At 43.4% G+C, this 26,801-nt stretch overlaps 1 protein-coding gene across 1 annotated transcript in view; it reads right to left on the bottom strand.

Annotated features, from left to right (window-relative positions):
* The window catches only part of LATS2 (large tumor suppressor kinase 2), a 74,640-nt gene extending 52,186 nt beyond the window's left edge, over nucleotides 1-22,454 (bottom strand). The window contains exons 1-2 of the mRNA XM_059143778.1: nucleotides 22,179-22,454; nucleotides 8,329-8,885 (exon numbers count right to left, since the gene is read on the bottom strand). Of these exons, the coding sequence (XP_058999761.1) occupies nucleotides 8,329-8,670 (342 nt within the window). The 5' untranslated portion in view covers nucleotides 8,671-8,885; nucleotides 22,179-22,454. The remainder of the gene's footprint in view (nucleotides 1-8,328; nucleotides 8,886-22,178) is intronic.
* Between the last annotated feature and the right edge of the window lie 4,347 nt (nucleotides 22,455-26,801).

Genomic DNA, 26,801 nt, shown 5'->3' with positions numbered 1-26,801 from the left:
GCAGTATTCATTGTTGGCAGGGTTGGAAATATAGAGGCAATTTTAAAATTTTCGAAAGAAACTTGGCGAATTAAAACCGTAAAAATGCTCTTATCGTTTGTCTTAGTAATTCCATTTCTAAAATTTATTCTAAGTAAATCAGTGATATTTATAAAGACGTAGAGGGATGTTCATCGCAGTATTTAATTAAACAAGAAAGCCATCAGACTGAGGTGATTCTAAGATTTAATGCCTATGTACACAAACCAAATCTAAGTCTGTAATGCCTGGAGGCTAAAAATCAAAACCTAAGGACAACCAATCATAAACAGCTACCCAGGCTTTCCCAAATAAGGTAACCGTTTAAGGTATAGACACTGGAATCATTTTCTCGCTTTGCTTCTGCCTCTGCTTTCTGAAATTCTTTCCCTGAGCGACTTTCAGTAGACTGCTCCTAATCACTTCTGGTTTGGAATCATTTTTGCTCAGATAAACTTTAAAATGTGCTTCAGTTTACCTCTTAACGCCAGTTACATATAATATGTATAATAAGTTATAGAACTGCTATTTGGGGGTGCCTGGGTGGCTCAGTGGGTTAAGCCGCTGCCTTCGGCTCAGGTCATGATCTCAGGGTCCTGGGATCGAGTCCCGCATCGGGCTCTCTGCTCAGCGGGGAGCCTGCTTCTCTCTCTCTCTCTCTCTCTCTGCCTGCCTCTCTGCCTGCTTGTGATCTCTCTCTGTCAAATAAATAAAATCAATCTAAAAAAAAAAAAGAACTACTATTTGAACAATGGAATACATTATAGGCATTAAAAATGAAAATGTTCATAGCAAAACATTTATCCCTTCATTCATATATCAGATGTTTTTGAGAATTTTGAGAATTTGCAAAGTTTTAGGTACTAGAGAACGATAACCAGAACAAAGCTACTGCCCTAATGGGGACTAAATCTAAAGAGAGAAATGGATATTATAAGAAATACACAACTAAACACTTAGTAACAAATTCTGATAAATGCTATGAAAGGACATGTCTATGAGAGAGAATAAAACAGAGGCATGTGGTCTAGACTAGGGGGGTCAGAAAATGCTTTTCTGAATCCAGGAGAGCAAGACAAGCCTTCCAAGAAGAGTAGCCTTTATCCAGGCAAGAAAGGGCCAGTGCTGAGAAGAGGAAAGGCAGTAAAGAAGGTAGAGCCAGAGCACCAACTGCCGGAAAAGGGGTGCCACCTGAGGCTGCGGGATGGGCCTCGCCTTCAGGTCAGGAGCTTCATCCAAGTGCAGTGGAAAGGTTTCCAGAAGGAAATCAGAGGATCTTCTCCTTTTTAGAATGATCACTCAGAATGTTCTATGCAGGGAACACAGGAGAGGAGCCAGGAGGAAGGGCAATGTCAGTGAGCAAAGGCAGAGGCTTGGTGGGTGGGGGGACCAGGACTCAGTGGTGCACTGGAAGAGAACGGATTGGTCTTGATGCTAGAGAAGGAGAGTGAGAAGGGCCATATTATACATATATATTTTTTTATAAAGGAAGAGGTGGGATCATACCCCATATTCTGCCTTTTCTACCTGTTACCTGGCCCAAGTTTCCTCACTTTCCTTAATTTCCTTTAATTAGAAAAAAATCTGGCCACTTTTATACTAGAAGTTCAGAGTGGTCTCATTTGAGCTGACAAAATTATAGGCAATTTTTATTTTTTTATATGTTTCTAAATTTTGCAAACTTACACAATGGACACATATTCCTTTGATAACTAGAAGGGAGCCGCAGGGTGGGGGGAGGGTATGACACAAAGGTATGATGTGACTGTGTCTTTTCAAATTAATTTTAAATATACTACTTTAACAAAGTATACATTTTATCTTTTGGCAAGGCCAGATTTAATTTGAAAAGCTAAAAAAAAAAAAAAAAAAGGTGGGGGGGGCAGGGGTAGACAAGGAACTGCTACACCCAAAAGCCATTGTAATACAGTTTCCTGTTACATTACTGGCATTCCTAAACTTAAGTGTTTCTTTTTTCCTTCTCCTCTTATGAATATTTCAGGGCAATACCCAGTGTTCGGTAATACTAAAAAGTCGTTCCCTTTCCAGAATAAGGGAGGAGGAGGAAATGTACTGGTTATCTAACCTTTTCTACTTTTTTTCATTAGCAAACTACCTGTATTCCAGAGAATGAATCCTGAGGCAGGATCCTGACACCAGGTTAAAGGAAAAGCACTTCAGGGTTAACATTTCTCTAGGTCACTGTCTAGGGCTTTCCTGATGATGCCAACTGCTTGAGCTAAACATACAAAGAGGCTTTGTGCTGTCTCTCTCCTAAAGTCTGATAAATCAGCAATGGCATGTACGTTGGCCAGCGCAGGGAACCGCCTGGGCAAAGTTTTCCAGGGGCACGCACAGCTGGTGTGCAATCCCCACTGTGCACACAGCAGGTGAGCCACACCCAGGACCCTGCGCTCATGAGGACACACCTGGACACACGGTGGACATAGCACCAGGAGGCCTGAGTGCCACAGGGCAAGTGTGATGACAGCACGACCACCTGTCCATACACGGCTGGCCTCAAGCGTCCAGTGCCCTAGACATACGGAACAATGGAAGGCTGAACAGGAACAGTTCAAATCCAGGTGTAAGAATCAAGACCCTGCAGTAAGAAAGAAGGAGTTGAACCATAACATGTGCCCAAATCCACGCCGGGGAAGATGGACGCTGACACTGCCAGCCAACAGAATAATGTTTGAAGAAGCCCCCTGAACAAATGAAGCAGAGATGCAAGCAGGAGGAGACCGTGCCATGCATCTGGGACAGGTGCACAGGGGAGGAGTGGGTGGGACACCCCTGGAAAGGACCAGGCAGGGCCTGTGGCAAGGGGGCCTGGGGACTGGAAGTGCTGAGCAAGTGCCACCTGCCCATGCAAGCGAGAGGACATGAGGGAAAGGAGAGGACAAACTCGCAGAGAAGAAAATCCCACCAGGACGGGGTGTACATCAGCAAACACAGAAACTGGCCAGCAACCCACACGATGCAAGTTAAAGACAGAGATCTGTATGGCCCATTAAGGGAGCACTGAAGTCTTTCCTCTCAAGTATGTGTAACAAGTAGGTCTAACCCTCACTGAAGACCTGGGGGTTGGGGGAAGGGGCGTGCAGAGGAGAGCTTGAGTCACCTGCCTGGCCACCCAAGCCATAGTTTCCTCTGCAATACTCAGGTAAGGGCTGGAATCCATCTCAAATGCTTTCTGTGTAGTTTCAATAATGAGGCTACGGGTGCAAGTGCTTATTCGAACAGTACTTGGCACAAGAGGTTGCTGCCAACACCTGGGTCTGTCCTTCCTCTGTGAGATTCACAGGCCCCAGCAGGCCTCCCCTCTCTGCAGTGCTATTTCCTTTGGCAAAAGGACCTGGATTGAAGAATAACTTGTAAGATGGGTTGAGAAACTTGATTTTTCTGTACTTTTTGATTTGAGAATGCCAAGAAATTCACTCCCTTTCCCATTAACCAGACTACCTGAAATTTATTTGTTGTTCTGACCATTATTCTCAGGAAGCATGTCTCTGAATATATATCCTGACCATCAGCTTTTCCTTAGGCCAAATTTGGTGTAATAAATCAATTTGTTTGTTTACATTTCTTCCTACCTTCACTCCAATAATGATTTAAGTCGTTTACACATTCACAATAAGGTGAGAAAAAATTGGATTAAGTCAGGATTAGGTAAATTATGCTAATACAGGACTGAAAGAATGTAGCTATGACAGGCCAGAGCCCTAAGAAGTCTTAAAGCTGCCACAGATTTGGCACCTCTCACAGCAGATCAATGAGGGAGCCTCATGAAGGTCAGGATATGGGTTGTCCAAAGAGAAACAGTACATGCTAATTCCTCAAGAGAAGCAAAAAACATTTCTCAGTATTCACATCTGAAAGGCAGTTCTCACCTAAGTCGGCCTCTAAGAGGCACAAAGTGATAAAATGCTTAGCTATTCTGAAGACTACAGGAGGTACTGCTGAATAGGACCCTTGTCATCTCTAGACCCCTATGCCAGCCAGCCATCCCTGCACCCTGAGAAGTCCCAAGTATGGTGAGCCTGTCCCAACAGCACCCTTACACCTGTTAACCCAATGCAATTCAGTGAGAGAACTCAAGTCATATGCTTTCAAGAAGCAGACAATGTCATCGCAAAATCAAATTAATGGGTTTTTTTTAGCATGTTTATTTATTTATTTGGCAGAGAGAGAGAGCAGAGCAGGGAGAGCAGGAAAGAAAGAAGCAGATCCCCTGCTGAGCAGGGAGCCCAACGTAGGAACTGACCCCAGGAATCTGAGATTATGACCTGAACCAAAACAAACATTTAACCAAAAAAGCCACCCATGCACCCCTAATTAGTAGTTTTTAAAACTTTGTCAGGAAGAAAAAGAGGGAAAACCTGGTAATATGATCACTTGAAACCACTAAGAGAAAAAGTGAAACTAAGTTTTATAAGATAAAGTAAAAGCTAACTTTAAATTATTACCTATGTCAGTATGAAGAGTATCCAAATGATAAAAAGTATGACACTCATAACCAAAACACTTATCCTTTCAAGTCCTTTAATCTGTGTTTAAAGAATAGCTCCTTCCATAAGGATTATTAATCCACTGGCCTTTTTTTTCCTGTAGAAATTTTCATTAAGTCTTTAGTAAAATATATGTGAAAATATTTTAGACACTGCATCATTTGACACTTACACTATATCACTACACAGAAAATACTTAGTCTTTTACTTTTCCATTAAAAATATAGTAATTTACATTAAAAATATAGTAATTAAAAATATACCCCGGTGGGGGCTGGAGCACCTGGCTGGCTCAGTCAGGTGAGTGTCATACTCTTGGTTTCAGCTCAGGTCATGATTGTGAGACTGAGCCCTGAGTTGGCTTCACGCTCAGTGGGGAGTCCGCTGGAGATTCTCTCCCTCAACATTTGCCCCTCCCTTCTGTGCTCTCTCTCATGCACAATGCTGTCTAAAAATAAATAAGTAAATCTTAACACACACACACACACACACACACACACATATACACACACACCCCAGGGGTGCCTGGCTGGCTCAGTTGGCAGGGCATGCAACTCCTGAACTCAGAGTGTTAAGTTCAAGCCCCACGTTGGGTATAGAGATTACTTAAATTTAAAAAATAATAAGGGATGCCTGGGTGGCTCAGTCGGTTAAGCGACTGCCTTCAGCTCAGGTCATGATCCCAGCATCTTAGGATCGAGTCCCGTATCAGGCTCCTTGCTCTGTGGGGAGCCTGCTTCTCCCTCTGCCTCTCCCTGCTACTCTGCCTGCCTGAACTCTCTCTCTGACAAATAAATCAATAAAATCTTTAAAAAAATAAATAAAAATAAAATAATATAAATAAAAAATAATTTTAAAAAATTTAAAAAATAATTAAAAATAGCCTGTGTGGCTCAGTGGGTTAAGCCTCTGCCTTTGGCTTAGGTCATGATCCCAGGGTCCTGAGATCAAGCCCCACTTTGTGCTCTCTACTCAGCAGGGAGCCTGCTTCCTTCCTCTCTCTGCCTGCCTTCTCTGCCTACTTGTCATCTCTGTCAAATAAATAAATAAAATCTTAAAAAAAAAAATACACCCATCCATCCTAGTTACATGGGTGTGATTCACTGGGTGAAGTTCACTGAGCTGTCCACTTAGGATCCTATCATATACTATTCTTATTGAAATTTTATTTTATTTAGATTTATTTATTATTTGAGAGAGAGAGAGAGCATGAGAGAGGAGGAGAGTCAGAGGGAGAAGCAGACTCCCTGCAGATCAGGGAGTTGGATGCAGGACTCAATACTGGGACTCCAGGATTGTGACCTGAGCCGAAGGCAGTCACTCTACCAACTGACCCGCCCAGGCACCCTCTTATGTAAATTTTATTCTAATAAAAAGTTTAAAAGAAAACACTCATAAACATTCAAGTAAATATTTTCAGTAAGCCTCAAGTCAAATAAAGTGGGGAAAAAATGTATAAACATGTATATGCAATGGATAAAATAGGGGCATACAAAAGTGTGTATCACTGGTAAGACCTTGACAAAACATGGAGTTTACTACTATTCTGTTTAGGGTTAAGAATGACAAAGTGTGGGGTGCCTTCGTGGCTCAGTGGGTTAAAGCCTCTGCCTTCAGCCCAGGTCATGATCTCGGGGTCCTGGGATTGAGCCCCACATCAGGCTCTCTGCTCCGCAGGGAGCCTGCTTCTCCACTCTCTGCCTGCTTCTCTGCCTACTTGTGATCTCTCTCTCTGTCAAATAAATAAATAAAATCTTAAAAAAAAAATGACAAAGTACAAGAAAATAAAACTGAAGCTAAATTAAAAGGCAATAGAGGAGGAGACAAAGGAAACTGAAAAGCTGCAACACTAGGTACTCTGTACCTATTATACTGGATCTGATAATCTGCTTTATTGAAGACCCACACAACTCTAGAGGTACTATTGATTAATCATTTCCACTCCAATTATTCAGGTTCTTCTCATAATGACGTTCTGACCAGGATTCTCTGAAAGCAAATGCACCCTGTATACATACCCAAACTGGAGGGTCAGGCTGAAGGCAGAGGTTTTTGCTTTATAAAGTAACACTATACACCAAAGCGACTGAATCACTTCAGGAGCATTAGGTATGACAAATGAAGTCCTTCCTACTATCAATTAACATAAATTAAATGTTGATGGGAACTTCACTGGTGTCATGATCCTTAATTTTACTGTATTTGTATTTTACTCTCTTGGATACAGCACCAGCTTCATTATTTCTTGCACTGTAATTATCACTAATGGATTTCACTATAATGAGATCCCACCTGTATTTTGGATTATTTGCTTCACTTGTTTCTTTTTATCACAGCTGAAACACAACTGCAAAGAACATCCTGCTCTGATTACCTCTTTTGTTTGCAAGTGATTTATAGAAGATTTTAGGCTTTGCTGTTGGTTTTCAAGTCTCTGCAATCTTACTCTAGTATTTCCCCCAGACTGCTCCTTCCTACTTTCAAAACCATCAAGTTCTGTTTGTCAAGGGATAGCACTTGGCAGCGTATTTAACTTCATATTTTCACAATGAGAAAGGTCATGCCTCTGCTGTCAGCTTCCACTGCTAAAACACTCTGCACCACATTATTCATGATCCTATGCTTTAGAAAAGCAACTCTCAACACAACAATGCTTGCTTCACACAAGTTAATCCCAGTATATCCCAAAGTGTCAAGGCAGTGCCCTGCAAAATAGCACGATTAGTTTCACAAACATATCATCTGAGAAATATAAATTCTCTAGTTAAATTCTATGGTAATCAACTACAACAAGAAGGTTGAGATAGCTTTTGAAAATAAAAGAGGGTATTGTTAGCCTTTTCCTGTGACTGTGAGGCCAGGAGTAGGTAATTAGATTCTTCCTAAGAAACTACAAGTGCTCAAGCCATCCTGATGTGCTTTGAGCATGAAATCTTACTAATTTTCCAAGGAACAAAAATACCTAGCTTAATTCCATTTTCATGCAACTGAGACTTTTAAGATGACAGATGGCAACACAGCATTAGCTTTCAAAGCCCTTTTGTAAGACAATTACATTTTTACCAGTTAGATTTTACTAAATTCATTTTTATATGGTTGGACACCAGTTCCATTTTAATGGTCCAACCCCTCAACCTGGGTTTTACATGGCTATGTGAGTCCCCACAGCATCACAAATGTATAGCGAAAAGTTGTGTATTTATATATTATCATTGTCACCTCCATTAATGTGTCCCTTATCTTGAAAGCAATTGAGAAGTCAGATTACGTTGCCTGATCATTTCCTTAACATAGTTATGTCTCCTATAACAGTATACATACTGTTTTTCAAAATAGAAGAAAAAAGAGTCTAAGAGCCAAATCATGTTAATCAACCTTTCCCTTAACTAAGTCAAACGAATGCACAAACTAAAAACAAATGAAGCCACTATCTTCCCCATCACAGCTCAGAATAAGCCCAAATAAACCACAAAGAAAGGGCTAAGTGTGATAGCCCTTCTCAACTTCACAAGGACAAAACAGAAAAGACACATGGTACAATTTCAGTAGAGTTCGGAAATGTCTAGATTTTGACTGTAAAGGAAAAGTAGCCAAAAAGACCATTCTGGGGAGAAGATGGAAAAAAATGCAATGGCACACCAGAAGGGCCTCTGGTTTTGACCCAGAAACACTTCTCTTCGGAAGCAATTCAGAGCCTTCAAGTGCAAGCACAGGATCCTTGGCTGTCTCCCCTGCACATTGCATGCTGGACTACTTACTGTTAAATGCCAGGGCAGGAGCCTGGGGAGGTTACACTCACCTGGTCACATCCCGCGTTCACCAGTTCCTGCAGCATCTGTCGGTTTACTTCTGCTGCTGAGGAAGTGCTGGATTCATTAGCAAAAGGCAACAGGGAGTATCTGATTTCTCTCAAAGCTTTCTGATAAGGTCCGAACTTTGGGGTAGCTCTCATCTGCTGCTGTTGCCTGGCAGCACCCTTGCCCCCCACGACTTTGGTGGCCAGGGAAGCATCACTGTTTGGTCCCACAGGCAGCCCCTGAGTGGAAGACTTGGATGGCTGCTTTAAGCCCTCTCGAATCTCCTGCAGTCGCTGGCGGCTATTTCCAGAATAAGTTGTGGCAGGAAAAGTCTTTGGCCTCATTGTTAGTCCAGTTTCCTTTTACCATAAATACAATTTTCTTAAAGTGTTTTATTATTTAAAAAAAAAAAAAAAAAAACAACTGTCAACAGTATCAGTTAGTTGTAAACATACTTTCAAAACAATTTCCTTTTGAAAATCTTCTTTCCTTCAACTTCTGTAGTTCCTATAGAGAACCTAAAATTTTCCAGAGTCTTCATTTTGAAGATCATCGCTATCTGAAAAAGAAAATTGAAAGAACATAGTCATTTGTGGCTTTCACATACTGTTAACAATACTTTTCAGAAACGGACAACGATCTTGAAAAAATTCCACTTGTTCCACTTGGAAGGATTAAGAACGAACATATCACCTCTCAGAAATGATTTTTTTTAAAAAGTATTCAGCTTTGGTTGGCACACATGACATCTAGGGCTGTGCCAGGATGCTTCCTGTAATATGTAATCTGCAATGAAGTAAATCTCCACAAGCTCATACTGACTTAGAAATATTTAACTCAGGCCAGAGCAGACAGTAGTATTAAAGTTGATAGCTCATTTAAAATAATTCACTATAATATAATTTCATTTTGAAATTCACAGCTTGGGTGTGTAGGGTTAAACTTTCTATATGAGGTCTTGGATTTCTGGCTTGTCCCTAATAACCAACCACTCAACTCATGAGCCACACCTTTGTCTCTTATCTCCATGATTTCATTAACCTACTCTCCCACCCAAACCTGTGGTCCTTCCGTATCTTTAAAAATTATTCCTTAGAGGGGCAGCTGGGTGGCTCAGTGAGTTAAGCCTCTGCCTTCGGCTCAGGTCATGATCTCAGGGTCCTAGGATGGAGCCCCGCATCAGGCTCTCTGCTCAGAGGGGAGCCTGCTCCACCCGCGCCCCCACCCCACAACCCCTTTGCCTGCCTCTGCCCTACTTGTGATCTCTGTCTGTCAAATAAAATCTTTTTTTAAAAAAGAAAGAAAGAAAGAAATTATTCCTTAGAAAGCCCTCCCAAACCTCCTGGAAAATACCACAAAACTTATCATATTAAAGGTGTCCTAATATTGCAACTAAAAGCAGTTCTAACACAACATGTTATGAGATTCTGAAGGTAACTACTCCCTTGTTTTTTTTTACAAAGTGGTCAAGTTCTTATCAGCATTGTGACCTAAATACCTTTATTGTAGAAACTGATACTTACATGAAGGGGACTGGTAAAAGCATGTGGGTGATTTCTTTCTCAGGGTACACTACGACCATACTAACGAGGGGCTGTTTCAGTAAGTTATTCATATAGATCACCTACGACTTTGGCATGGAAACAACTTCTACATGTAGAAACAGGGACAACAAAGCCATTTTTTGATAGTGAATTACACCTACCCCAGGCCTAATTCACTGACTACTCTGTTGTTCTTGCATTCAGAAAACAAAATGGAGCCCAACACGATACTGCCCTTAGCAGCCAGCTCTCCTGGAAGCAGGATCTAGCTCATTTGGTGACTGGGTGACCTTGGACAAGTCCTTTAACTTCCCTCACCCTCCCTGGGTGAAACAGATGACACCATTTAGTGAGAGAGCAATGGTGAACGGAGTAAGACCATGCATGGAACAGGCTCAGTAGCACCTGGAACTCTTTGGTAAACAATGTTTTCTACTACTTGTTATTATTATTTGTGTAATTAGCTGTCATCACCAGAGCACAGATGCCCACTGGTGGCAAAAGCACAGACCTGTGGCAATGCCTCTGGGCTCACACCTGAAGCTCCAGGGGCCCCTCTCTCTCCCTGTCTCTCCTCTTCTGCCCTCACTCATTTCACTCCTTTTTACCCACAGAACAATGAGCAAACTGTAAAGGAGATGCATTTTGTATTTTAATGAACAAAGAAAAACCAATTAAAAAAAGAGCAGTCTTTTAAAACCACAGGGCGAAGGGGATGATCTGAACTTTCTGTTTCAGTAAGGAATTTCAGAACTGTAAAATGGAAATCTGCTTCACAGGCTTCATCATGTAGAAGGAAAAATGATTGCTAATATTTGTCTAGTATCCACTATGTGCCATACTCTAAAAGCTTTATGTGAATTTACTTATATAGATCTATTTCAAACCATATATGACTGTAAATTTGAAGAAATGACATTAAAATTACTATTCTTTTCTTAGAGGTGGGAAGATGGAAGGTCTTAAAAAGTTCAAACTATTGTTCTCAATGACAGGGAAGATTCTATTTAGAAAGAAGCAGACTAAATACATTTTTCAACATGAAATCCCTATTTTATTTTATTTTTTTTTAAAGATTTTATTTGCTTATTTGACAGACAGAGATCACAAGTAGACAGAGAGGCAGGCAGAGAGAGAGAGAGAGAGAGAAGCAGGCTCCCGGCTGAGCAGAGAGCCCGATGCGGGACTCGATCCCAGGACCCCGAGATCATGACCTGAGCCGAAGGCAGCGGCTTAACCCACTGAGCCACCCAGGTGCCCGAAATCCCTATTTTAATATACAACATCTAACACAGTAAAGTCACCGAAATGACTGTTTTAAGACTATACAGACAGTGAACAATTAGATCCAAGAACTGCTGAGATTTCCCTGGGGCCTGCACCAGAGTGTTGGCAGGGGGCCAGAAGCCCAGAGCTCTGCTTAATTGGTGTAAAATGGGGCATATTGCAACCACACTCATTTTCAGTGACTTCGTGGTCTAAGCATCTGTTTTGAAATACCTAAATTTCTAAAACCATGAATTCCCATTCCAGCAAAAATACAGAGATTCTCAAGGAGCTGCCAAGCATGTATGGAGGATCCTGAGTGACTCGCTATGTCTGAGAACAGGCAGAAGAGTTCTATCTTTTCCTGTGGGAATTTACACAAATTGTTTCTAATCTCTAGGGTCTCCCCCCCCCCTTTTTTTGAAAAGTGAAATACAAAAGACATAAATCATCCTACCTTCACAATAAATCATCAGGGAGAGTTTCTTTGCATCAAAATGTACTCACCCTACCTCTATTACCCACCTACCCACCTTGCAAACATTCATCAGAAGCCTACTAAGTCTCAGGCACCGCTAGTACAAATAAAAGCAAAATCCAACCTTCAGCAAGGGGAGGGTGAGGTAGCCAAATAAAAGCTCCAAAGGAAAAGAGATGCCCGAGAAGAGGGGGGGAAATCATCTAACAAGTGGGAGAATAAAGGAGAAAGACAGAAAAAGCTCCCAAGTAGATAACTGAATCTAAGTGTAAGAACAATAGAATTCCAGCCAAGGGGAAAGGCATATGCAAAGGAGCAGAGGGACAGGCCCCACCCCTCACATGTACATCTGGGTGGCAAACGCTTTTCCAGGAGAGTTCGGGAGGGAGGAGGGATGAAAGGGTGGGTGTCATACAGGGTCCCAGCAGGACCTTCGAGGCCATGTTAATTGTCTGGACTCCTTGCAGATGGTGGCAAGTCATTGTCTGCGGTTAAGCTAAGGAGTGACATGGCCAAAAGTGCCCTTAAAGAGGAGTCTGGAAGCCAACTGGAAGGTGGACCACAAGGGACAACTGCAGCATACCAGGTGCGTGAGGAAAGCCTGGGTAAGGGGCAGCAGTACCAGGGAGGGAAGCGGAGGGGTTTCAGGAGCTAGTTACACCTTGGCCAGACACACTGGGCTTAGTTTAGCCTCAAAGACATCAGTGAGAGCCACCAGCTCTCAAACAGAACACTCGCCTAGCTAGGTAGCTCTGCCTAGCTACACTCTACCTACCTAGCTCTCCTCAGCCACAAGAAGGAGCAGTTAGGTAGGTGAGTGGAGAGCCCACATCCCTCCCAACTGGCATGACTCAGAAGAGAAGCCTCATTTTACCGTCAAGTGATATTAGCAAACTAAAGAGAAGCTACAAAGCTGCTTTGCACTCAGCTAAGGAAGGGCAAGGATCACAGGAGACAGTCCACACTGAAGAAAAGAGAGCTTTGAGAATGCCCAACCCAAGATGCGGGGGGTGTCCCTTCTGCCCAACCACATCAGCAGAGAGAAGGGGAGCCAGGCACAGGTGAAAGAGGCCCTGGTGGGTCAAGGCTTGAAAGCTATCTGGAATTTACCGTAAAAACACAAAGTTGCTGAAAGCTGGGGAAGAAGTCGGTCTTTTGAGGAGGTCAGGGGGAGGGCTGTTTTCATTTAAGTTGAACATATATTTCTTAAGGTGCACAAATCATAATAAGATCAATGAATGTTTCCAAAGAACACACCCTTGTAAATATTATCTAGATCAAGGAGTGTGTCATTACAATCCAGAAGGTCCAGGCCCCCCACAGACCAATGCCCCAGGGGGAATTGCCTTCACTACTTCTAACACCAAGGATTAGTCCGACTGGTTTTTGAACTTTATATCCATGGAATAACGTGGTGTACTCTTCATGTCTAGCTTATTTTGGTTGACACTGGTTATTCATACAGTGATATGTAGCAAGAGTTTGCCATTCTTCAAGGCTGAGTAATATTCCATTGTATGAATGTACTTGTTTATCCATTCTGCCACTGAAGGACATCTGGGTTATTCCCAGTCTAATTTGCTTTTGCAAATTGTGCTGCTGCCGAACGGCTGCTGGAGCCCACATGGCTCCGGCCCCAGAACTATGAGGGGCTGAGGAGGGAGTGGTTGGCTCTGAGACACTGATTCTACCAATACTTGCTGTGTAGTTATTGGCAGAGCCCTAGTGGTTCATGTGGTACCTTTGTGGGACTATAAAAAGGTACTCCTTCCTCAAGTAAATTGTTACTATATTATTGTACAACATAGGCAATCCTGCCCTGGGGAGCTTTCCAGAGCTCTGTGGACAGTGGCCTGGCACACTCTGAAACATACCGATGCCACATGTCACAATCTATCACACTGTCACAATCTATCACACCAATGTGTGCACGCGTACACACACACACACACACACACAACATACACCCCCCAGGGAGCGGGGCAGGTAAAGTCTGAATCACAAGGAGGGTGGGAACTGGACCTCTGAGGCAGGTAACAGAGGAGTGATCGTGTGTACTCTTTGGAGTGGGTTCTTCGGAATGGGTGTACAACATGCACGCCATGTGGCTTTATGCACAGAGGTGACTCTCTACTACTGCACAGGTATTCTGTGAGTGGCCCAGAGTCTCCACATTGGCTACTCATGCCCTATTTAAGTGAGCATTCGGATGACGTGAAGTATACCCTTTTACACGTAAGGCCCTTGTAACAGTGCACAGCTCGAACACCCATACAAGGTGGCCTTGTTACTAAGTCTTAGAGAAGTAGAAAATAATGACCAGCCTCTGACTTTAAAAAGTTCACAGCTTAAGATGGGAGACAGACAAGAAGATCAATTACTCAGATAACGTGACAATAAAAGTCTACCCAAAGAATTATGGGAATCCGAAATAGAATAGTAGCTGGAAAACAGAAAGAAGTGGGTGATTCAACAGCTTAAGAAGTAGAACACATAAGGGTCAATGATGTTCACTAGAGGACTGGTTTGAAAAGGGAGGCCAAGGGGTGTCTGGGTGGCTCAGTGGGTTAAAGCCTCTGCCTTCGGCTCAGGTCATGATCCCAGCGTCCTGGGATCGAGCCCCACAACAGGCTCTTTGCTCGGCAGGGAGCCTGCTTCCCCCTCTCTGTCTCTCTGCCTGCCTCTGCCTACTTGTGATCTCTCTCTCTCTCTGTCAAATAAATATTTTTTTAAAAGGCGGGGGGAGGCCAAGTTTCTGGTTTAGGAACCAGAGCCAATGGTAGTACCATTCTCTGGGCCAGGACAACCACTTGGACTATGAGCATCAAGAAAGAAGCCTTGGTGGAGATGGAGAAGAGCACTTAACAGGAGGCGAGGACAGGTTTGGGGGAGACGGATTCAAAAGATGGCTGTTTCACTGCAAAGGAAAAAGCAGCTGGAGGTGAGAGCCTGGCTTCCACCCCCAGCTCTGGCACTTAGCTCCATGTTATCTGGGCAAGCACTTCATCTCTCAGAGCTTCAATTTCCTGCTGGGTAACAAGCCTTTCTCTGTCTACTTGACAGGGCTGCTCTGAAGATCACAGGTAAAACTGCATGTGAGATCACTCTCAGCAGTAATGCACAACACACTGCCCAACTATCAGAATTACTAAGAAATTCAGGACTCAGAATCAGTTAGACAAAAAACAGCTTTTTTTTTTTTTTTAAAGAATTTATTTATTTATTTGACAGAGAGATCACAAGTAGGCAGAGAGGCAGGCAGAGAGAGAGAGAGAGAGGAGGAAGCAGGCTCCCCGCTGAGCAGAGAGCCGGATGCGGGACTCGATCCCAGGACCCTGGGATCATGACCTGAGCCAAAGGCAGTGGTTTAACCCACTGAGCCACCCAGGCGCCCCCAAAAAACAGCTTTTAATCAAGTCAAGAGACAAGACCAGGGCAAAGTCCAGATTGGTTTAGTGGAAAAGGAACCAAACTGAACGTAGAAATGTAGGTGAATAACTCCTCTTTAAATGACTACTTGATAGCAATGCCTGAAAAGTTAAAGTATCTTCCTTTTTAAAAAAAGAAAGCATGAAGAGAGAAAAAACTTAAGTGATTAGACTTAATGTTTCAAACATGTGGCTGCAGCGGGGCCTGAGTTGGCCAATTCTGAGCAGGACCTGAGCTTCAAGAAGCTGACTCCTCCCCAACCAGCCAACATCAGGTTCAACCTGGATGACCTAGGGCAAGTTAACAGCAACAAATTCTTCCTTACCTCTGAAACTTAGCACGACTATTCTCTCTGCTAGGAACAAATACCACTCCCAGTCTGGTTCACTTATACCTTTTACAATTCTCAGCTGAAAACCTCCCCCTGCAGAAGGACCTCCCTGCCCACCCAACCTCAGAAACCCTGATGTCCCCTAACAGCCCTGTCACAGTGTATAACAAATGACTGATGTGCCTGCTTCCATCTTGAGCCACTTCAACTGCAGGGTCTATGGGGCAAGAGCGTGCCTATCAGACCTGCACAAAGGCCCAAGAATGGGCCTTGAATGAACACATGAAGTCACCTAGTACTCTGGGTCTGTCCCCTCCATCCTAACCCCGGTGATAAACCCTGCCAGTGGGCTAAAGATGGGAGAGAAGAGTGCCTGGCACAAGGCTGAGCACACGGAAGGCACTCCAAAACAGCAGTGCTCTTTCTCTGAAGTGTAAGATGTGGGCCCACCTGAAATGCTCCCCAGTAATGTTCACACGTAACTGTTATACAGAGTTGCGTAACACAGTAGATTATTCAGTCAGAAAAAGGAATGGAACTTTGACACAGGCTACAACATGGATGGACCTTGAAAATGTTATGCTAAGTCAAGTAAGCCACATAGAGGGACAAATACTGCACAATTCTGCTTCCATGAGGGGCCTAGAATATGCAACTCGAGAGAGACAAAGTAGAATGGAGACGACCACGGGCCAGGGGACTGGGGAGCTATTTAGTATGGACAGTTTTTTTTCGGATGATAAAAAAGCTCTGAGTATAGATTACGGCGATACGGCGATGACGGCAGCTGAATTATACACTTATGAATGGTTAAAATGATAAATACTATGTATATTTAACACTCACACAAAAATGGGGGAAAATCGTCTAACTATTCACATTTAGCTAACTGGTATTTGAACATTGGTTCCCTTGCTACACATAGTGACACGTGCAGAGACCGAACCTTGGGACAGGGTGCTGGCAGGAGGGCAAAGTCCCTGCACAGAGTGCAATCTAACCTGTCAGGTGCCACATACGCCCTCCCACGCATGTGCCACCCAACAGCCAGGAGGCCAAAACACACCAGGCAGCAGCTTCCCAAGAGCAGCGGTCCAGAGATTCTTGGGAGTTTTAAGCACTCATGTGTCCCACAAACATTCCAGCTATAAAGCCAGCCGGCACAGGTGAGACCAGACATTTCTGTGTTGATATCTAAATTGACGCAGAAGCCAAGAAATACCAGGTGGATGAGCCCTTAAACAGAATTTGGCTCAGCTTCTTTTCGTTCTGTTTCCCCCTCAACAATTTATTCTAAAAAATTTCAAACATACAGAGAAATCGAAAGAATGATTCCGTGACACCCCACTAACACACTGCTGGGGAAGCTCCTTCGTGGGGTGGGAGTGGGAGGTCACCACCCACTCGTCTCATGTTCTTCTCGTCTCCCGCCCTCACTGAACAGAAAGTGCTGGTCCTGGGACCACCACAGGCATTGCCCCGTGTCTGTTAGCGAATGTGTAAAATAGCACCTCTGGGCAAACTGTGTTCCTGCCTGAACAATCTAGAAAGCATGAAACTTTCCTTCAGTCTCACAAAGAATGTAAGATATTTTCTCAGCTTGAGATGTTGTATTTTAGGTTTTAATTTGAAGACAGTTGGTTTCATGACCAAATTATGAACTTAAGAAAGAATTTTTCATGAGAATACTCACCAAAGATTGCAGCTGGAAATGAGGTACTCTGACACACCATTATATCAAAAATTTTCTAAATATGACCCTAAGGCCTCATGATTGTGGATTTTTAAAAAAAGAGAGTATCAAGCAAAGTAAGTCTAATTTTGGAAATTCATTGGCATCATCAATCAATTAAAATATACTTTAAAAGAAACTATAAGACAGCAGAATTTTAAAACTATAATACAACTCACAAAACAGAAACACCTCATTTTCAAACCTGGAACTGAAACGACTGCTTAGAATAGGTAGCTCATGTAAAAATGTGAGAGCAGTACTTGAAGCATCCCTTAATTTGGCCCTCTCAAACCCAATTCCAATCCTAGAAGGTGCTATCAGATGTTCACAAACTTTCATTCTAATTTCTGTTAGTGCTTCATGAACCCACACTGGATGCTAAACACATCAAGCCCCAACCACAGAATCAACCAAACCCATGTCTCCTGAGACCCACACTAATGACAAATACTGGCATTTTTAAAAACTGTATTTCTTGGAACTAAAATTCCAGTTATTATTTAAATCATATCCTTACTATAATTAACTAGCAAAGTTGAAACTAAGTCAGGCAGACAGGTCAGACTTCCAGCCAGACGCTGAATGTCAGAAACACAAACTACCATGCTGAGGGACCTCTTCAGTACCGTCCAGGCCAGGAACCACGACAGGGGCTCCCTCCTCATAATGAGGGTCTTTGAGGAAATCAATGCTTACATTCCTCTGGGGATCCAGGAAAACTCTCCAATAAATAGTGCAATCACAAGGCTGCAGTGGGTTTGGAAGCAAATACTAGCAAATACTTTGCTGGATATTATGAGGTCTCACCCAGGAAGAACAGGGTCTCATCTCTAAATAAGTTTACAATCTAGAGGAAAAACAAACCATCACGTTCTCTATTAGCTCTATACCTGATATCTGTGGGATATATATGAATGCATTATGAACAATGGCATAAAAAAATGAAGCCACAGAAGTTCGCCCTCAAGATTACCACACAGAACGATCAGGTTATAGATAGATTTATTACCCATTATTTGCAGCATTCCTAACAGCAAGCAACTGTATGGGATGGGTCTCCTTATCTTCAACTCCATACCCCAGTGTAGGTTTTCAGTCTTTAAGAAAGCGTTGCTTCCTCTCCCTCCAAATTTCAGACACAGACCAGTGAGGGAGTCAGAACACGCATCCCATCTGAAAGTCCCTGCTATGGACAGAGGTAATAATGTGACTGTCCAAAGAATTCCAGTACATGTAGATTCTAGAGAAAATCTACTAGAAAAGGATTGTTTCAGCAAAACTAGAAAGGCAAAAGGCTATGATTTGATGAAGGAAGTGTGAAGCTATTCTTAGAGTCTGGAACTTCCTGTGAAAAGGCTCAAACATAGAAGAGAAAAATGAATAGGTAGATAATTTTGGGGAGGGGGCAGGTATTGTCTGGGTACATTTAATGAAAACACAAGAGTGAGACTTCTGAGGTAGGATGACATTAATTAGAAATGAAACCCACTGGTTCTTAGCATTCCTGATCAGGAAAACTGCTTGGAGGCAAGGAAGCCAATATTCCAGAGATCTACCCCAGTCAAGAGCCAGCTCACCTTCATAAGATCTTTACCATCCTTACTAATTTACAGGTTACAGGATCTATGCTGTGCCACAAAAGAGCAAAGATTAGTTAACAATAACTATAAAGCACAGCTACAAAATATGAGATTTTTTTCCACTTGTCCTCCAAGAAATTCCTATGAATATTAAAGATTAGTACATAGGCAAAAACTATTTAATTAACTTAAGAAACCGTTTGTCACAATTAAGTTGACATGGTCTAGATGGTAAGCGACATAAGGTTTTCATATAGTAAACGGTAAACATTAAGTAATGTTAAATTTGTCCTAATTTTAGTATCACAACCACTATCCTTATTTCCAACACTACTTTGTTTGACTAACACTTCAGAAATGAAACTATAGATCAAACAGCATTAGCTTTAAAAATACTGAGAGAACAGCTGACTTAGTGAAACTGGTGGTCCAAGGAGGGCTCCCTTCAAACACCAGGAGCCATTCACAGGTGCTGTGTAATAAAGCCCTGGCTCATACAGCAGCATCCACATAACACATAATGGGAACGGTGACCTCCGAACTTGTGCCACGAGGCCCAGTTCTGTCCAGAGGAATTACTAAACAATAGGCTTTTGTTAAAAAAAAGAAGAAGAAGAAGAAAAAGAATGAGATTCAGAGAATTTTTTGAGCTAGAAGTCAGTCATTTTTGGGATTATCAAGCCCAACCCCTTCATTCTGCTGACCAGGATATTGTGCTCCCTTTTAAAGCAGATTTACAGTTAAGACAAAGTAAAGGCACTGAGTTATCTTCTGTATTTCTCCAAGTCATTTTTTAAAAGTCAGTGGGGGTGGGGAGTGGGGGGCGCCTGGGTGGCTCAGTGGGTTAAAACCTCTGCCTTCCGCTCAGGTCATGATCTCAGGGTCCTGGGATGGAGCCCCTCATCAGCTCAGCGGGAAGCCTGCTTCCCCCTCTCTCTGTGCCTGCCTCTCTGCCTACTTGTGATCTCTGTCAAATAAATAAAATCTTAAAAAAAAAAAAAAAAGAATCAGAACCGTTAAAAATAAATAAATAAAAATAAAAAAATTAAAAGTCAGTAGGGAATATTGTTTAGGAGTTTCACATTATAATGAGGAAATAAAATATAAAAGCAGCTTTTCAAAAACTGTGTTGGTCTGGTTTACCTACTGCAAAGCAGAACACCCTCCCCCTCCAAAAGCTTTCCCAAATCCTTCCTATGTGTTTATGGTGAATTTATCAGCTTCAACACCTGCCCCCCAACTCCCCCCAACACACAGTGGGATTTAGAAGCCTAGGGCTGGCTATTTACAACGCAGCATTTAAAATAACAAGGCATCTTATTGTAAAAACATTCCCCTCCCACCAAAGGAAAGTCCCTCCCATCAACCATGTGATTTGCTAAGGAAAGAAATATGTACAGTCCCAATTTACACTCAGGTCAAAACTATTTCCAACTAGACAGAGAGGCTAGTTGAATCTTTGCAGTTCTAAAATTCCATGATTTTAGTAATTCCCCTTAATACTTTTGCATGAGGTCTTCTGTTTAGATACATTTTAAATAGCTTTACATTTTGAGATTTATTAAATGTTCGGCAATTTTTATTTCAAAGGAATGCTGGTGTACTCATTAAACAGTGTTCTATATACCTAGATAATGAGACCAAATTTTATAAGAGACTGAATAACATAGCATCTCGTTAATTGTAATTTAAAACAGACTTTTTTAAACAGTCTCTGCATTCTTATTTTGGAAGATTGTTCTGTTACTACCTTATTACTACAGCTGCTAAAGGAAAAAGTAAAAGATACAAGGCAGCTTAGTCTCCTGATTAAGCACTCAAAAACGGTGATCCATCATGGAGGGATTTATGCTGAGATTCAACTAACCATATAGAGCAAGATCTACTTAGTACAAATTTCCTAAAAATAAGCCACGAGTTGCTTTCTCCATTATTAAAGGAAGGCTCCTCACCTTCTTATTTAAACAGAACACCTGTATAAAGACAACACACGTTTTGTGACTTTCCGTTCAAATTTCAGTAAGCCTAAGTTTCTTGGTAAAATGTGGGCCAACTTTCCTTTAAAAATGTAACATATGTGCCGAATACTTTGGGAAGAGATCTGTTTGGCCACTGAATCTTCATCTGCCAAATGTATAGCCTCTAGTTTAAGAGTACCGTTAAACAATTTTTAAGTCTAGATTACTATTAAGAGCACGCTCACTTATATCCTACATACGTGTGAAAATGTAAAAGTTCTTAAGATTTTGTCATAATCTACAAATAAAACTACAAATAAACTTTCACGACTATGATTGCAACAACAACAAAAAAATAGTTTCTCATTCGAAGGGCTCAGAACGTCCAGGCAGCAGCCTAGGACACCCGCGCCCCCCCCCCTCTTCAGGTGAGTTTCACCTTCTTCTAGGGGTCTACCCTCCCCGCCTTCCCCTGGGGCACTGGGGAATCAACAAACGATAGGCTGGCTCCAGGCTTGCACTCCCGCCCAACCCCGGAGCCAGACTTCACCCTGAGGGAGATGCTCTCCCCGAAGTTCCGAAGGCAGCCTTGCGGAGAGACGATCGGCAAGACGCGAATTAACTCAGAATTCGCATCTCCGGAGTCCGGCAAGGGAACTAACTGCACGTGAGGTTGCATCAGAAAAGACATGCTCCAGAAAGTCGGCTAAATTAGGGCGCAGGAAAGGCGTGTTATGCAACGGCCGCCGCTCTCACGGCCACGAAAGTGTCCCTGAAGCTCGGGCTGCGACCCGCGAGGACCGGGAGGCAAACTTGGAGGGCTAGGAACGAGCGCCGGCCTGGCAACGCCGGGGTCTCCGTTGGCTGCACTGCCCGTGGGGGGCGGGCGGGGCGGACGACCGCAAGAGCAGCGGGGGCACGACGCCGCGGCCTGTGGGGGGGACGGCGGCACGGCCCGTGGCGGACGACCGTACGGCCTCGGTGGACGGCGGCGCCGCGGGCGCTGGATCCGGACGCTGCTGGCCCCCAGCCGGCACGTCGCCCGGCCGGGTCTCGGGGTAAAAGCCCGTGGAGGCTGGGTGCCCCTGGCGCGGACGGCCTCCCGGGACGCCCCTCTCGCCGTCCCCGGCCGGGCCGCTCCAACCCCGCCAGAAGCCCGGCCGCGGCTGCCCGACGCACAACAAAGCGGCGGAGCCCCGGCGGCCGGGCTCTCGCTCTCAACTTCCCCGGCTCGGCGGACTCCGGACGGCCCGCGACGACGCGCCGCCAGCGGAGGCGGCTCCCGGCCCGGGCCGGGCGGGGGCCGTGGGGGCAGGGCGCAGGGCTCCGCTCGGGACAAACTTCCTCGGCCGCCCCGCTCCCCGCCCCTCTGCCGGGCCGCCCCGCCGTGTCGGGCGCCCCTCCCGGAGCCGCGGCCCGCAGCGGCCCGAGGGTGGGCGCGGGGAGCCCCCGGGGCCCCGCCGGCCCTCGGAAACTTCCAGCCGCCCTGCCTTGGCCCCTGGCCACACGCCCCCCGCCCCTGCCCCTTCACCTCCTGGGGCGCGGTCTACACCCTCCGGGGCGTCCTCGTCCGTGGCTCCCGGGCCTCGCGCGCCGGGGGACCGGGCGCCAGTGGCTGGAGCTGCTGCTGGCCCCACGGGTACGGGGGAGCCCCGGGCGGCGGCGGCGCGGGCGGCGGCTGCTCCATCTTCCCGGGGCGCTCACGCCGAGGTTCCAGCGCGCAGACCCAAGTGGGACATTCGCTACATTGTTGGCATTCCACGGGCGTCACGTGACCCCGCCTCCCGCGTCACTCTCGGCCGCATACCAGCCCGGGCGGGGCGCCTGCGGCCCTGGCTGCTCGGCGGCCGGCCCGCTCCGCCCCGCCGCCGTTTCCTCCCTCCCGGTCGCGGCCCGCCCGCGCCCGCCGCCACCTGCCCGCGGCCTCCCCGCCGAGTGTTGCGGACCTTTTTGCCACTTTGTCACCCGCCCCCAGCTGCAGTTATTGCCCCATGGACTGCACTGGTATAAAAGTTGGTAACTCTGTCGTTAAAGCTACTGTTTTCTTAAGGATCTCACACCGGCCCTGGTGAAGAAAGTAAATTAACAGGCCTGAAGGAGCCACCAAGTAATCAAATAGGTGTCAGCTGTTTAAAGTAAAGGCAGAAGAGGGCAGACAGCTTAGTCTGTGGAATAAAGTAGTAAAGGACGTTAAACTGTATATCCAAAATTAGTTTAAATTTAATCAAACCCTAGTGCTGTGGATATTTTATGAGAAATGTTTCATGATGTGCAGAACCAGATAGAAATGTATACCAACAAGTGAGAGTCTGAGTTTTGCATTTGCATTTGTGGGTTATGAGTGCAATACAAGGGCATATGCAGGGATTGTGCAGAGATTTAAGTAGAAACAGTAGTAACCTGGAAGCCAAATCCTTAATCTACTTCTGGACTTCCCTGACATCATACTTCCTACCGCTTACAGTCTGTGGCAGGTGATGGTGAGGGCTAATTTGTTTTAAAAGCCAGTCCGATTTCCTTTTTAACTAATAAACTCTTGTGAAGTTCTTAAATTTTAATGTGAAAAGAAACGGTAATGAAGGTCATTATCTCTGGACATTTTAACAACCTTCCCAGTCCCTTGTCTGCCATCCTGTCCACTTTCCTCTAATTCCTACCCAGGCTTTCAGTCCTGTCTTAGCTCTGGCAAGGAATCTTCCTAGATCGCCCTCCTGTTTTCTCTCCTCTTTGAGCTCTGGTAATTAAACCAATTATTGTGCAGTTAGAGTTCAATTTCATTTTTCAGTCTTCTCCTGTGCTCTACCCAGGCATCTTGCACAGTGTAAGTCCCCAGTGGATGTTCTGTAATTGAGTCCCTCTTGCACTCACCTGTGTACATTTTCACTCATACATTGACCTTACTCTCTCCTCCCGAGCCCCAGGACTGCAGGGACTTTTTTGTATGTATTTAAAGGTCCTGTCCTTGCTGTATTCGAAGATGTAAACGTAATTAAATAAAACTTTTTTTTTGTCAAAGAAATCTTGCAAATAAAAGGAATTTAGTGACTTAAAAATTATGTATAAACTCCTAATAAAATTTTGTAATTATACTGACCATTAAAGCATTGTTTGCAATAGTGAAAAATCAAGAAGAACCTAAAATATCCAGCAATAGGGAATAGTAGGAAAATAAAAGATAGATATTCAAGTGATGAAAAAGCTAAGTGAATGAACTAGTTCTATACTTTTCATACGATAGATGATAGAATTCAAATTGTAGAGTGGAAAAAAAGCCAGTTGCAGAACAATATTTACACTATGATATCATATTCATAAATAAAATGCCACAGTACCTATAGTAACAATACTTTTATAAGTATAGACATGGAGACTGCAAAAAGATGCACCAAATTCGTGATGGCTCTTGCCTATGTAGAAGGAAGGAGGGAAAATAGACAGAAGAGTAGGAGGACTTCCACTTTACCTCCAATATGTTATTTCTTTTATTTAAAAAAGTAATGCAAAACTGTCAAAGTCTTAAAATTTGTTGATTCCGGGTGATTAGGTTCAATCATTTGTGCTGTGTTATTCTTTGTGTCTTTAAAAAATAAATCTTTTTTAAAGTTTTCAAATATCAGGGCGCCTGGGTGGCTCAGTGGGTGAAAGCCTCTGCCTTTGGCTCAGGTCATGATCCCAGGGTCCTGGGATGAGTCCCACACTGGGCTCTCTGCTCAGTAGGGAGCCTGCTTCTCCCTCTTCCTCTGCCTGCCACTCCTCCTGCTTGTACATGCGTGCTCTCTCTCTATCAAATAAATAAATAAAATATTTTTAAAAATCTTGCTTGGACAAATTGACACACCTATACAGGAGAATATTATGAGTAATGGTCGTGTTTATTATTATTCTGGATATGTGTTAATTGATATGGAGTCATTCATTCCTTAGGGTTTTTTGTTTTGTTTTGTTTTGTTTTGTTTTGTTTTTATTTTTTGAGCACTGCCAGGAGCCATGGGCTAAACCAGGCTCTGGGGATACCATAGAGAACAAAACCACATGATTTATCCCCTGCTGGAGCTGACAGTGTTATAGATGTGTTCGAAAAAAAGCAAGTGGTATCCAATTTTATAAAATAAGTATCTATGTTTATATTTTAAAGTATATATACAAAAAATATATAACATAATATAGAATTTTCCAAAAGTATACATATGGGGGGCGCAGCTGGGTGGCTCAGTTGGTTAAGCAGCTGACTTTGGCTCAGGTCATGATCTCAGGGTTGTGGGATCAAGCCCTGCCTCTGGGTCCACACTCAGCAGGGAGTCTGCTTATCTCTCTGCCCTTTCCCCTGCTCTCTCTCACAAATAAAATCTTTTTTTTTTTTTTTTTTTTAAGTCCGGAAAGGTATGCAGCCAAATGTTAAAAGTTGTAGTTTCTAGATGTAGTCATTCTGGGTGATTTTTTTGTTTTATTTCTTTATTATTTTTTATAGGTACTTGATTATTTTTTTAAGATTTTTATTTATTTATTTGACAGAGATCACAAGTAGGCAGAGAGGTGGAAGCAGGATCCCTGCTGAGCAGAGAGCCCTATGTGAGGCTTGATTCCAGAACCCTGAGATCATGACCTGAGCTGAAGGCAGAGGCTTTAACCTACTGAGCCACCCAAGTGTCCCTATGTACTTGATTTTTTAATTAAGTTTTTAATTTCAATTCCAGTATAGTTAGCGTCAGTGTTACATTAGTTTCAGGTATACAATATAGCAATTCAACAATTATATATATTACTCAGTGCTCATCATGATAAGTGTACTCTTAATCCCCTTCATCTATTTCACCCTTCTGGGTGATTTTTGCCTTATAGTTCTTAATCCTTTTAAATGGTAAAATTAACAACAAAAATTATATCTAATTAAATAATCAACTAAATAAGTACATCCAAACTTCTCCAGCTGAGAAGAGGAGAAAAGAGAGAACACAAGTCCAGCTGAGCACAAAGCCTAGCAGTGGCAACGTTACAATGTATAAATTAATTAACATAGTATGTATATATATGTGTGTGTTTGTGTCCTTACTCTACACCAGCTGTTGCCCTAAATCTGTGTGTTCTCACTTAATGCTCTAGACAGCCATGTTATTAACCCCATTTTTCTGGACAAAGACCCTAAAACACAGATAGCCCCAGTAACCCCAAGATCCAAGAGCTGGGATTCAAACCTTGAATGATCTGACTCCAAAGCTTGAAGCCATAGAGCTCAAGAATCATGATTAGAATGCATTTATAAATAAGGAAACTGAAATTAAATAACTCCCTTATGCTTTGTCTGAGGGAGGAGGAATGGGCTTTGTGCAGTGAGGAAGAGGGGAACTCAAAGATGTGTCTCCAGCATCAGCCAGAGCAGAGAGAAGCTGTGGATCCTCCCTGGCCAGTCCCCTCCAGTTGTGAGGCCAGGATGTTTTACGAGCTCTCACTGAGGCCCCTGAAGAATATGCCCTAGGACAAACTTCCTGCACTGTCCCTCAAACTTACAGTGCAAGAAACCTCATTATGGCTCATCCTTTTTATACATTAATGCCTGAAAAGTAGGCTCTAGTCTTAAAAGCCCTAAAAAACTAGAAGATGAGCGACACTGATTTAATTTGTTTTATACCTGTATATTTTGTTTCCTTGATTAGATTATAAACTCCACAAGAACGGGAGCCATATTCTTCCCCCAAGACTACATATAAAGAACTTCTTACCTGCTAATTTGAATATACTGAATGCACTTAAATATCTTAAATATCAAAATGTAATACCACATTTTTCTTGAAACCAATGACCCTGGGTCCGCCAAAGAGATCTACTGGTTCGTTGTTGTTCTGAGTTTTGGGTTCTGCAAACTTGTGGCAACTTCCAGAGAAAAGAAAAGAAAAAAAAAAGAATCCAGAGAAAAGATTAACAATATTGGTTCTATTAGCTGGGGGCTCTGTTTCAATGATGAATTCTTTTTTTTTAACCTTTTTTTTTTTTGGAAATTGTGATAAAATATAAAATAAAATATAAAATTAAACATTTTAACTAATTTTAAGCGTACAGTTCAGTGCCATTAAGTACAATCACAATCATCACCACCATCCATCTCCAGAACTTCATCATCCCAAACTGAGACTCTCACCCATTAAACAAATCCCATTCC

Source organism: Mustela lutreola, chromosome 13 (genome assembly GCF_030435805.1).
Source record: "Mustela lutreola isolate mMusLut2 chromosome 13, mMusLut2.pri, whole genome shotgun sequence".
NCBI lineage: Eukaryota > Metazoa > Chordata > Mammalia > Carnivora > Mustelidae > Mustela > Mustela lutreola.
The sequence above is the reverse complement of the archived record's forward strand: the minus strand, read 5'-3'. Positions and strand labels throughout refer to the sequence as shown.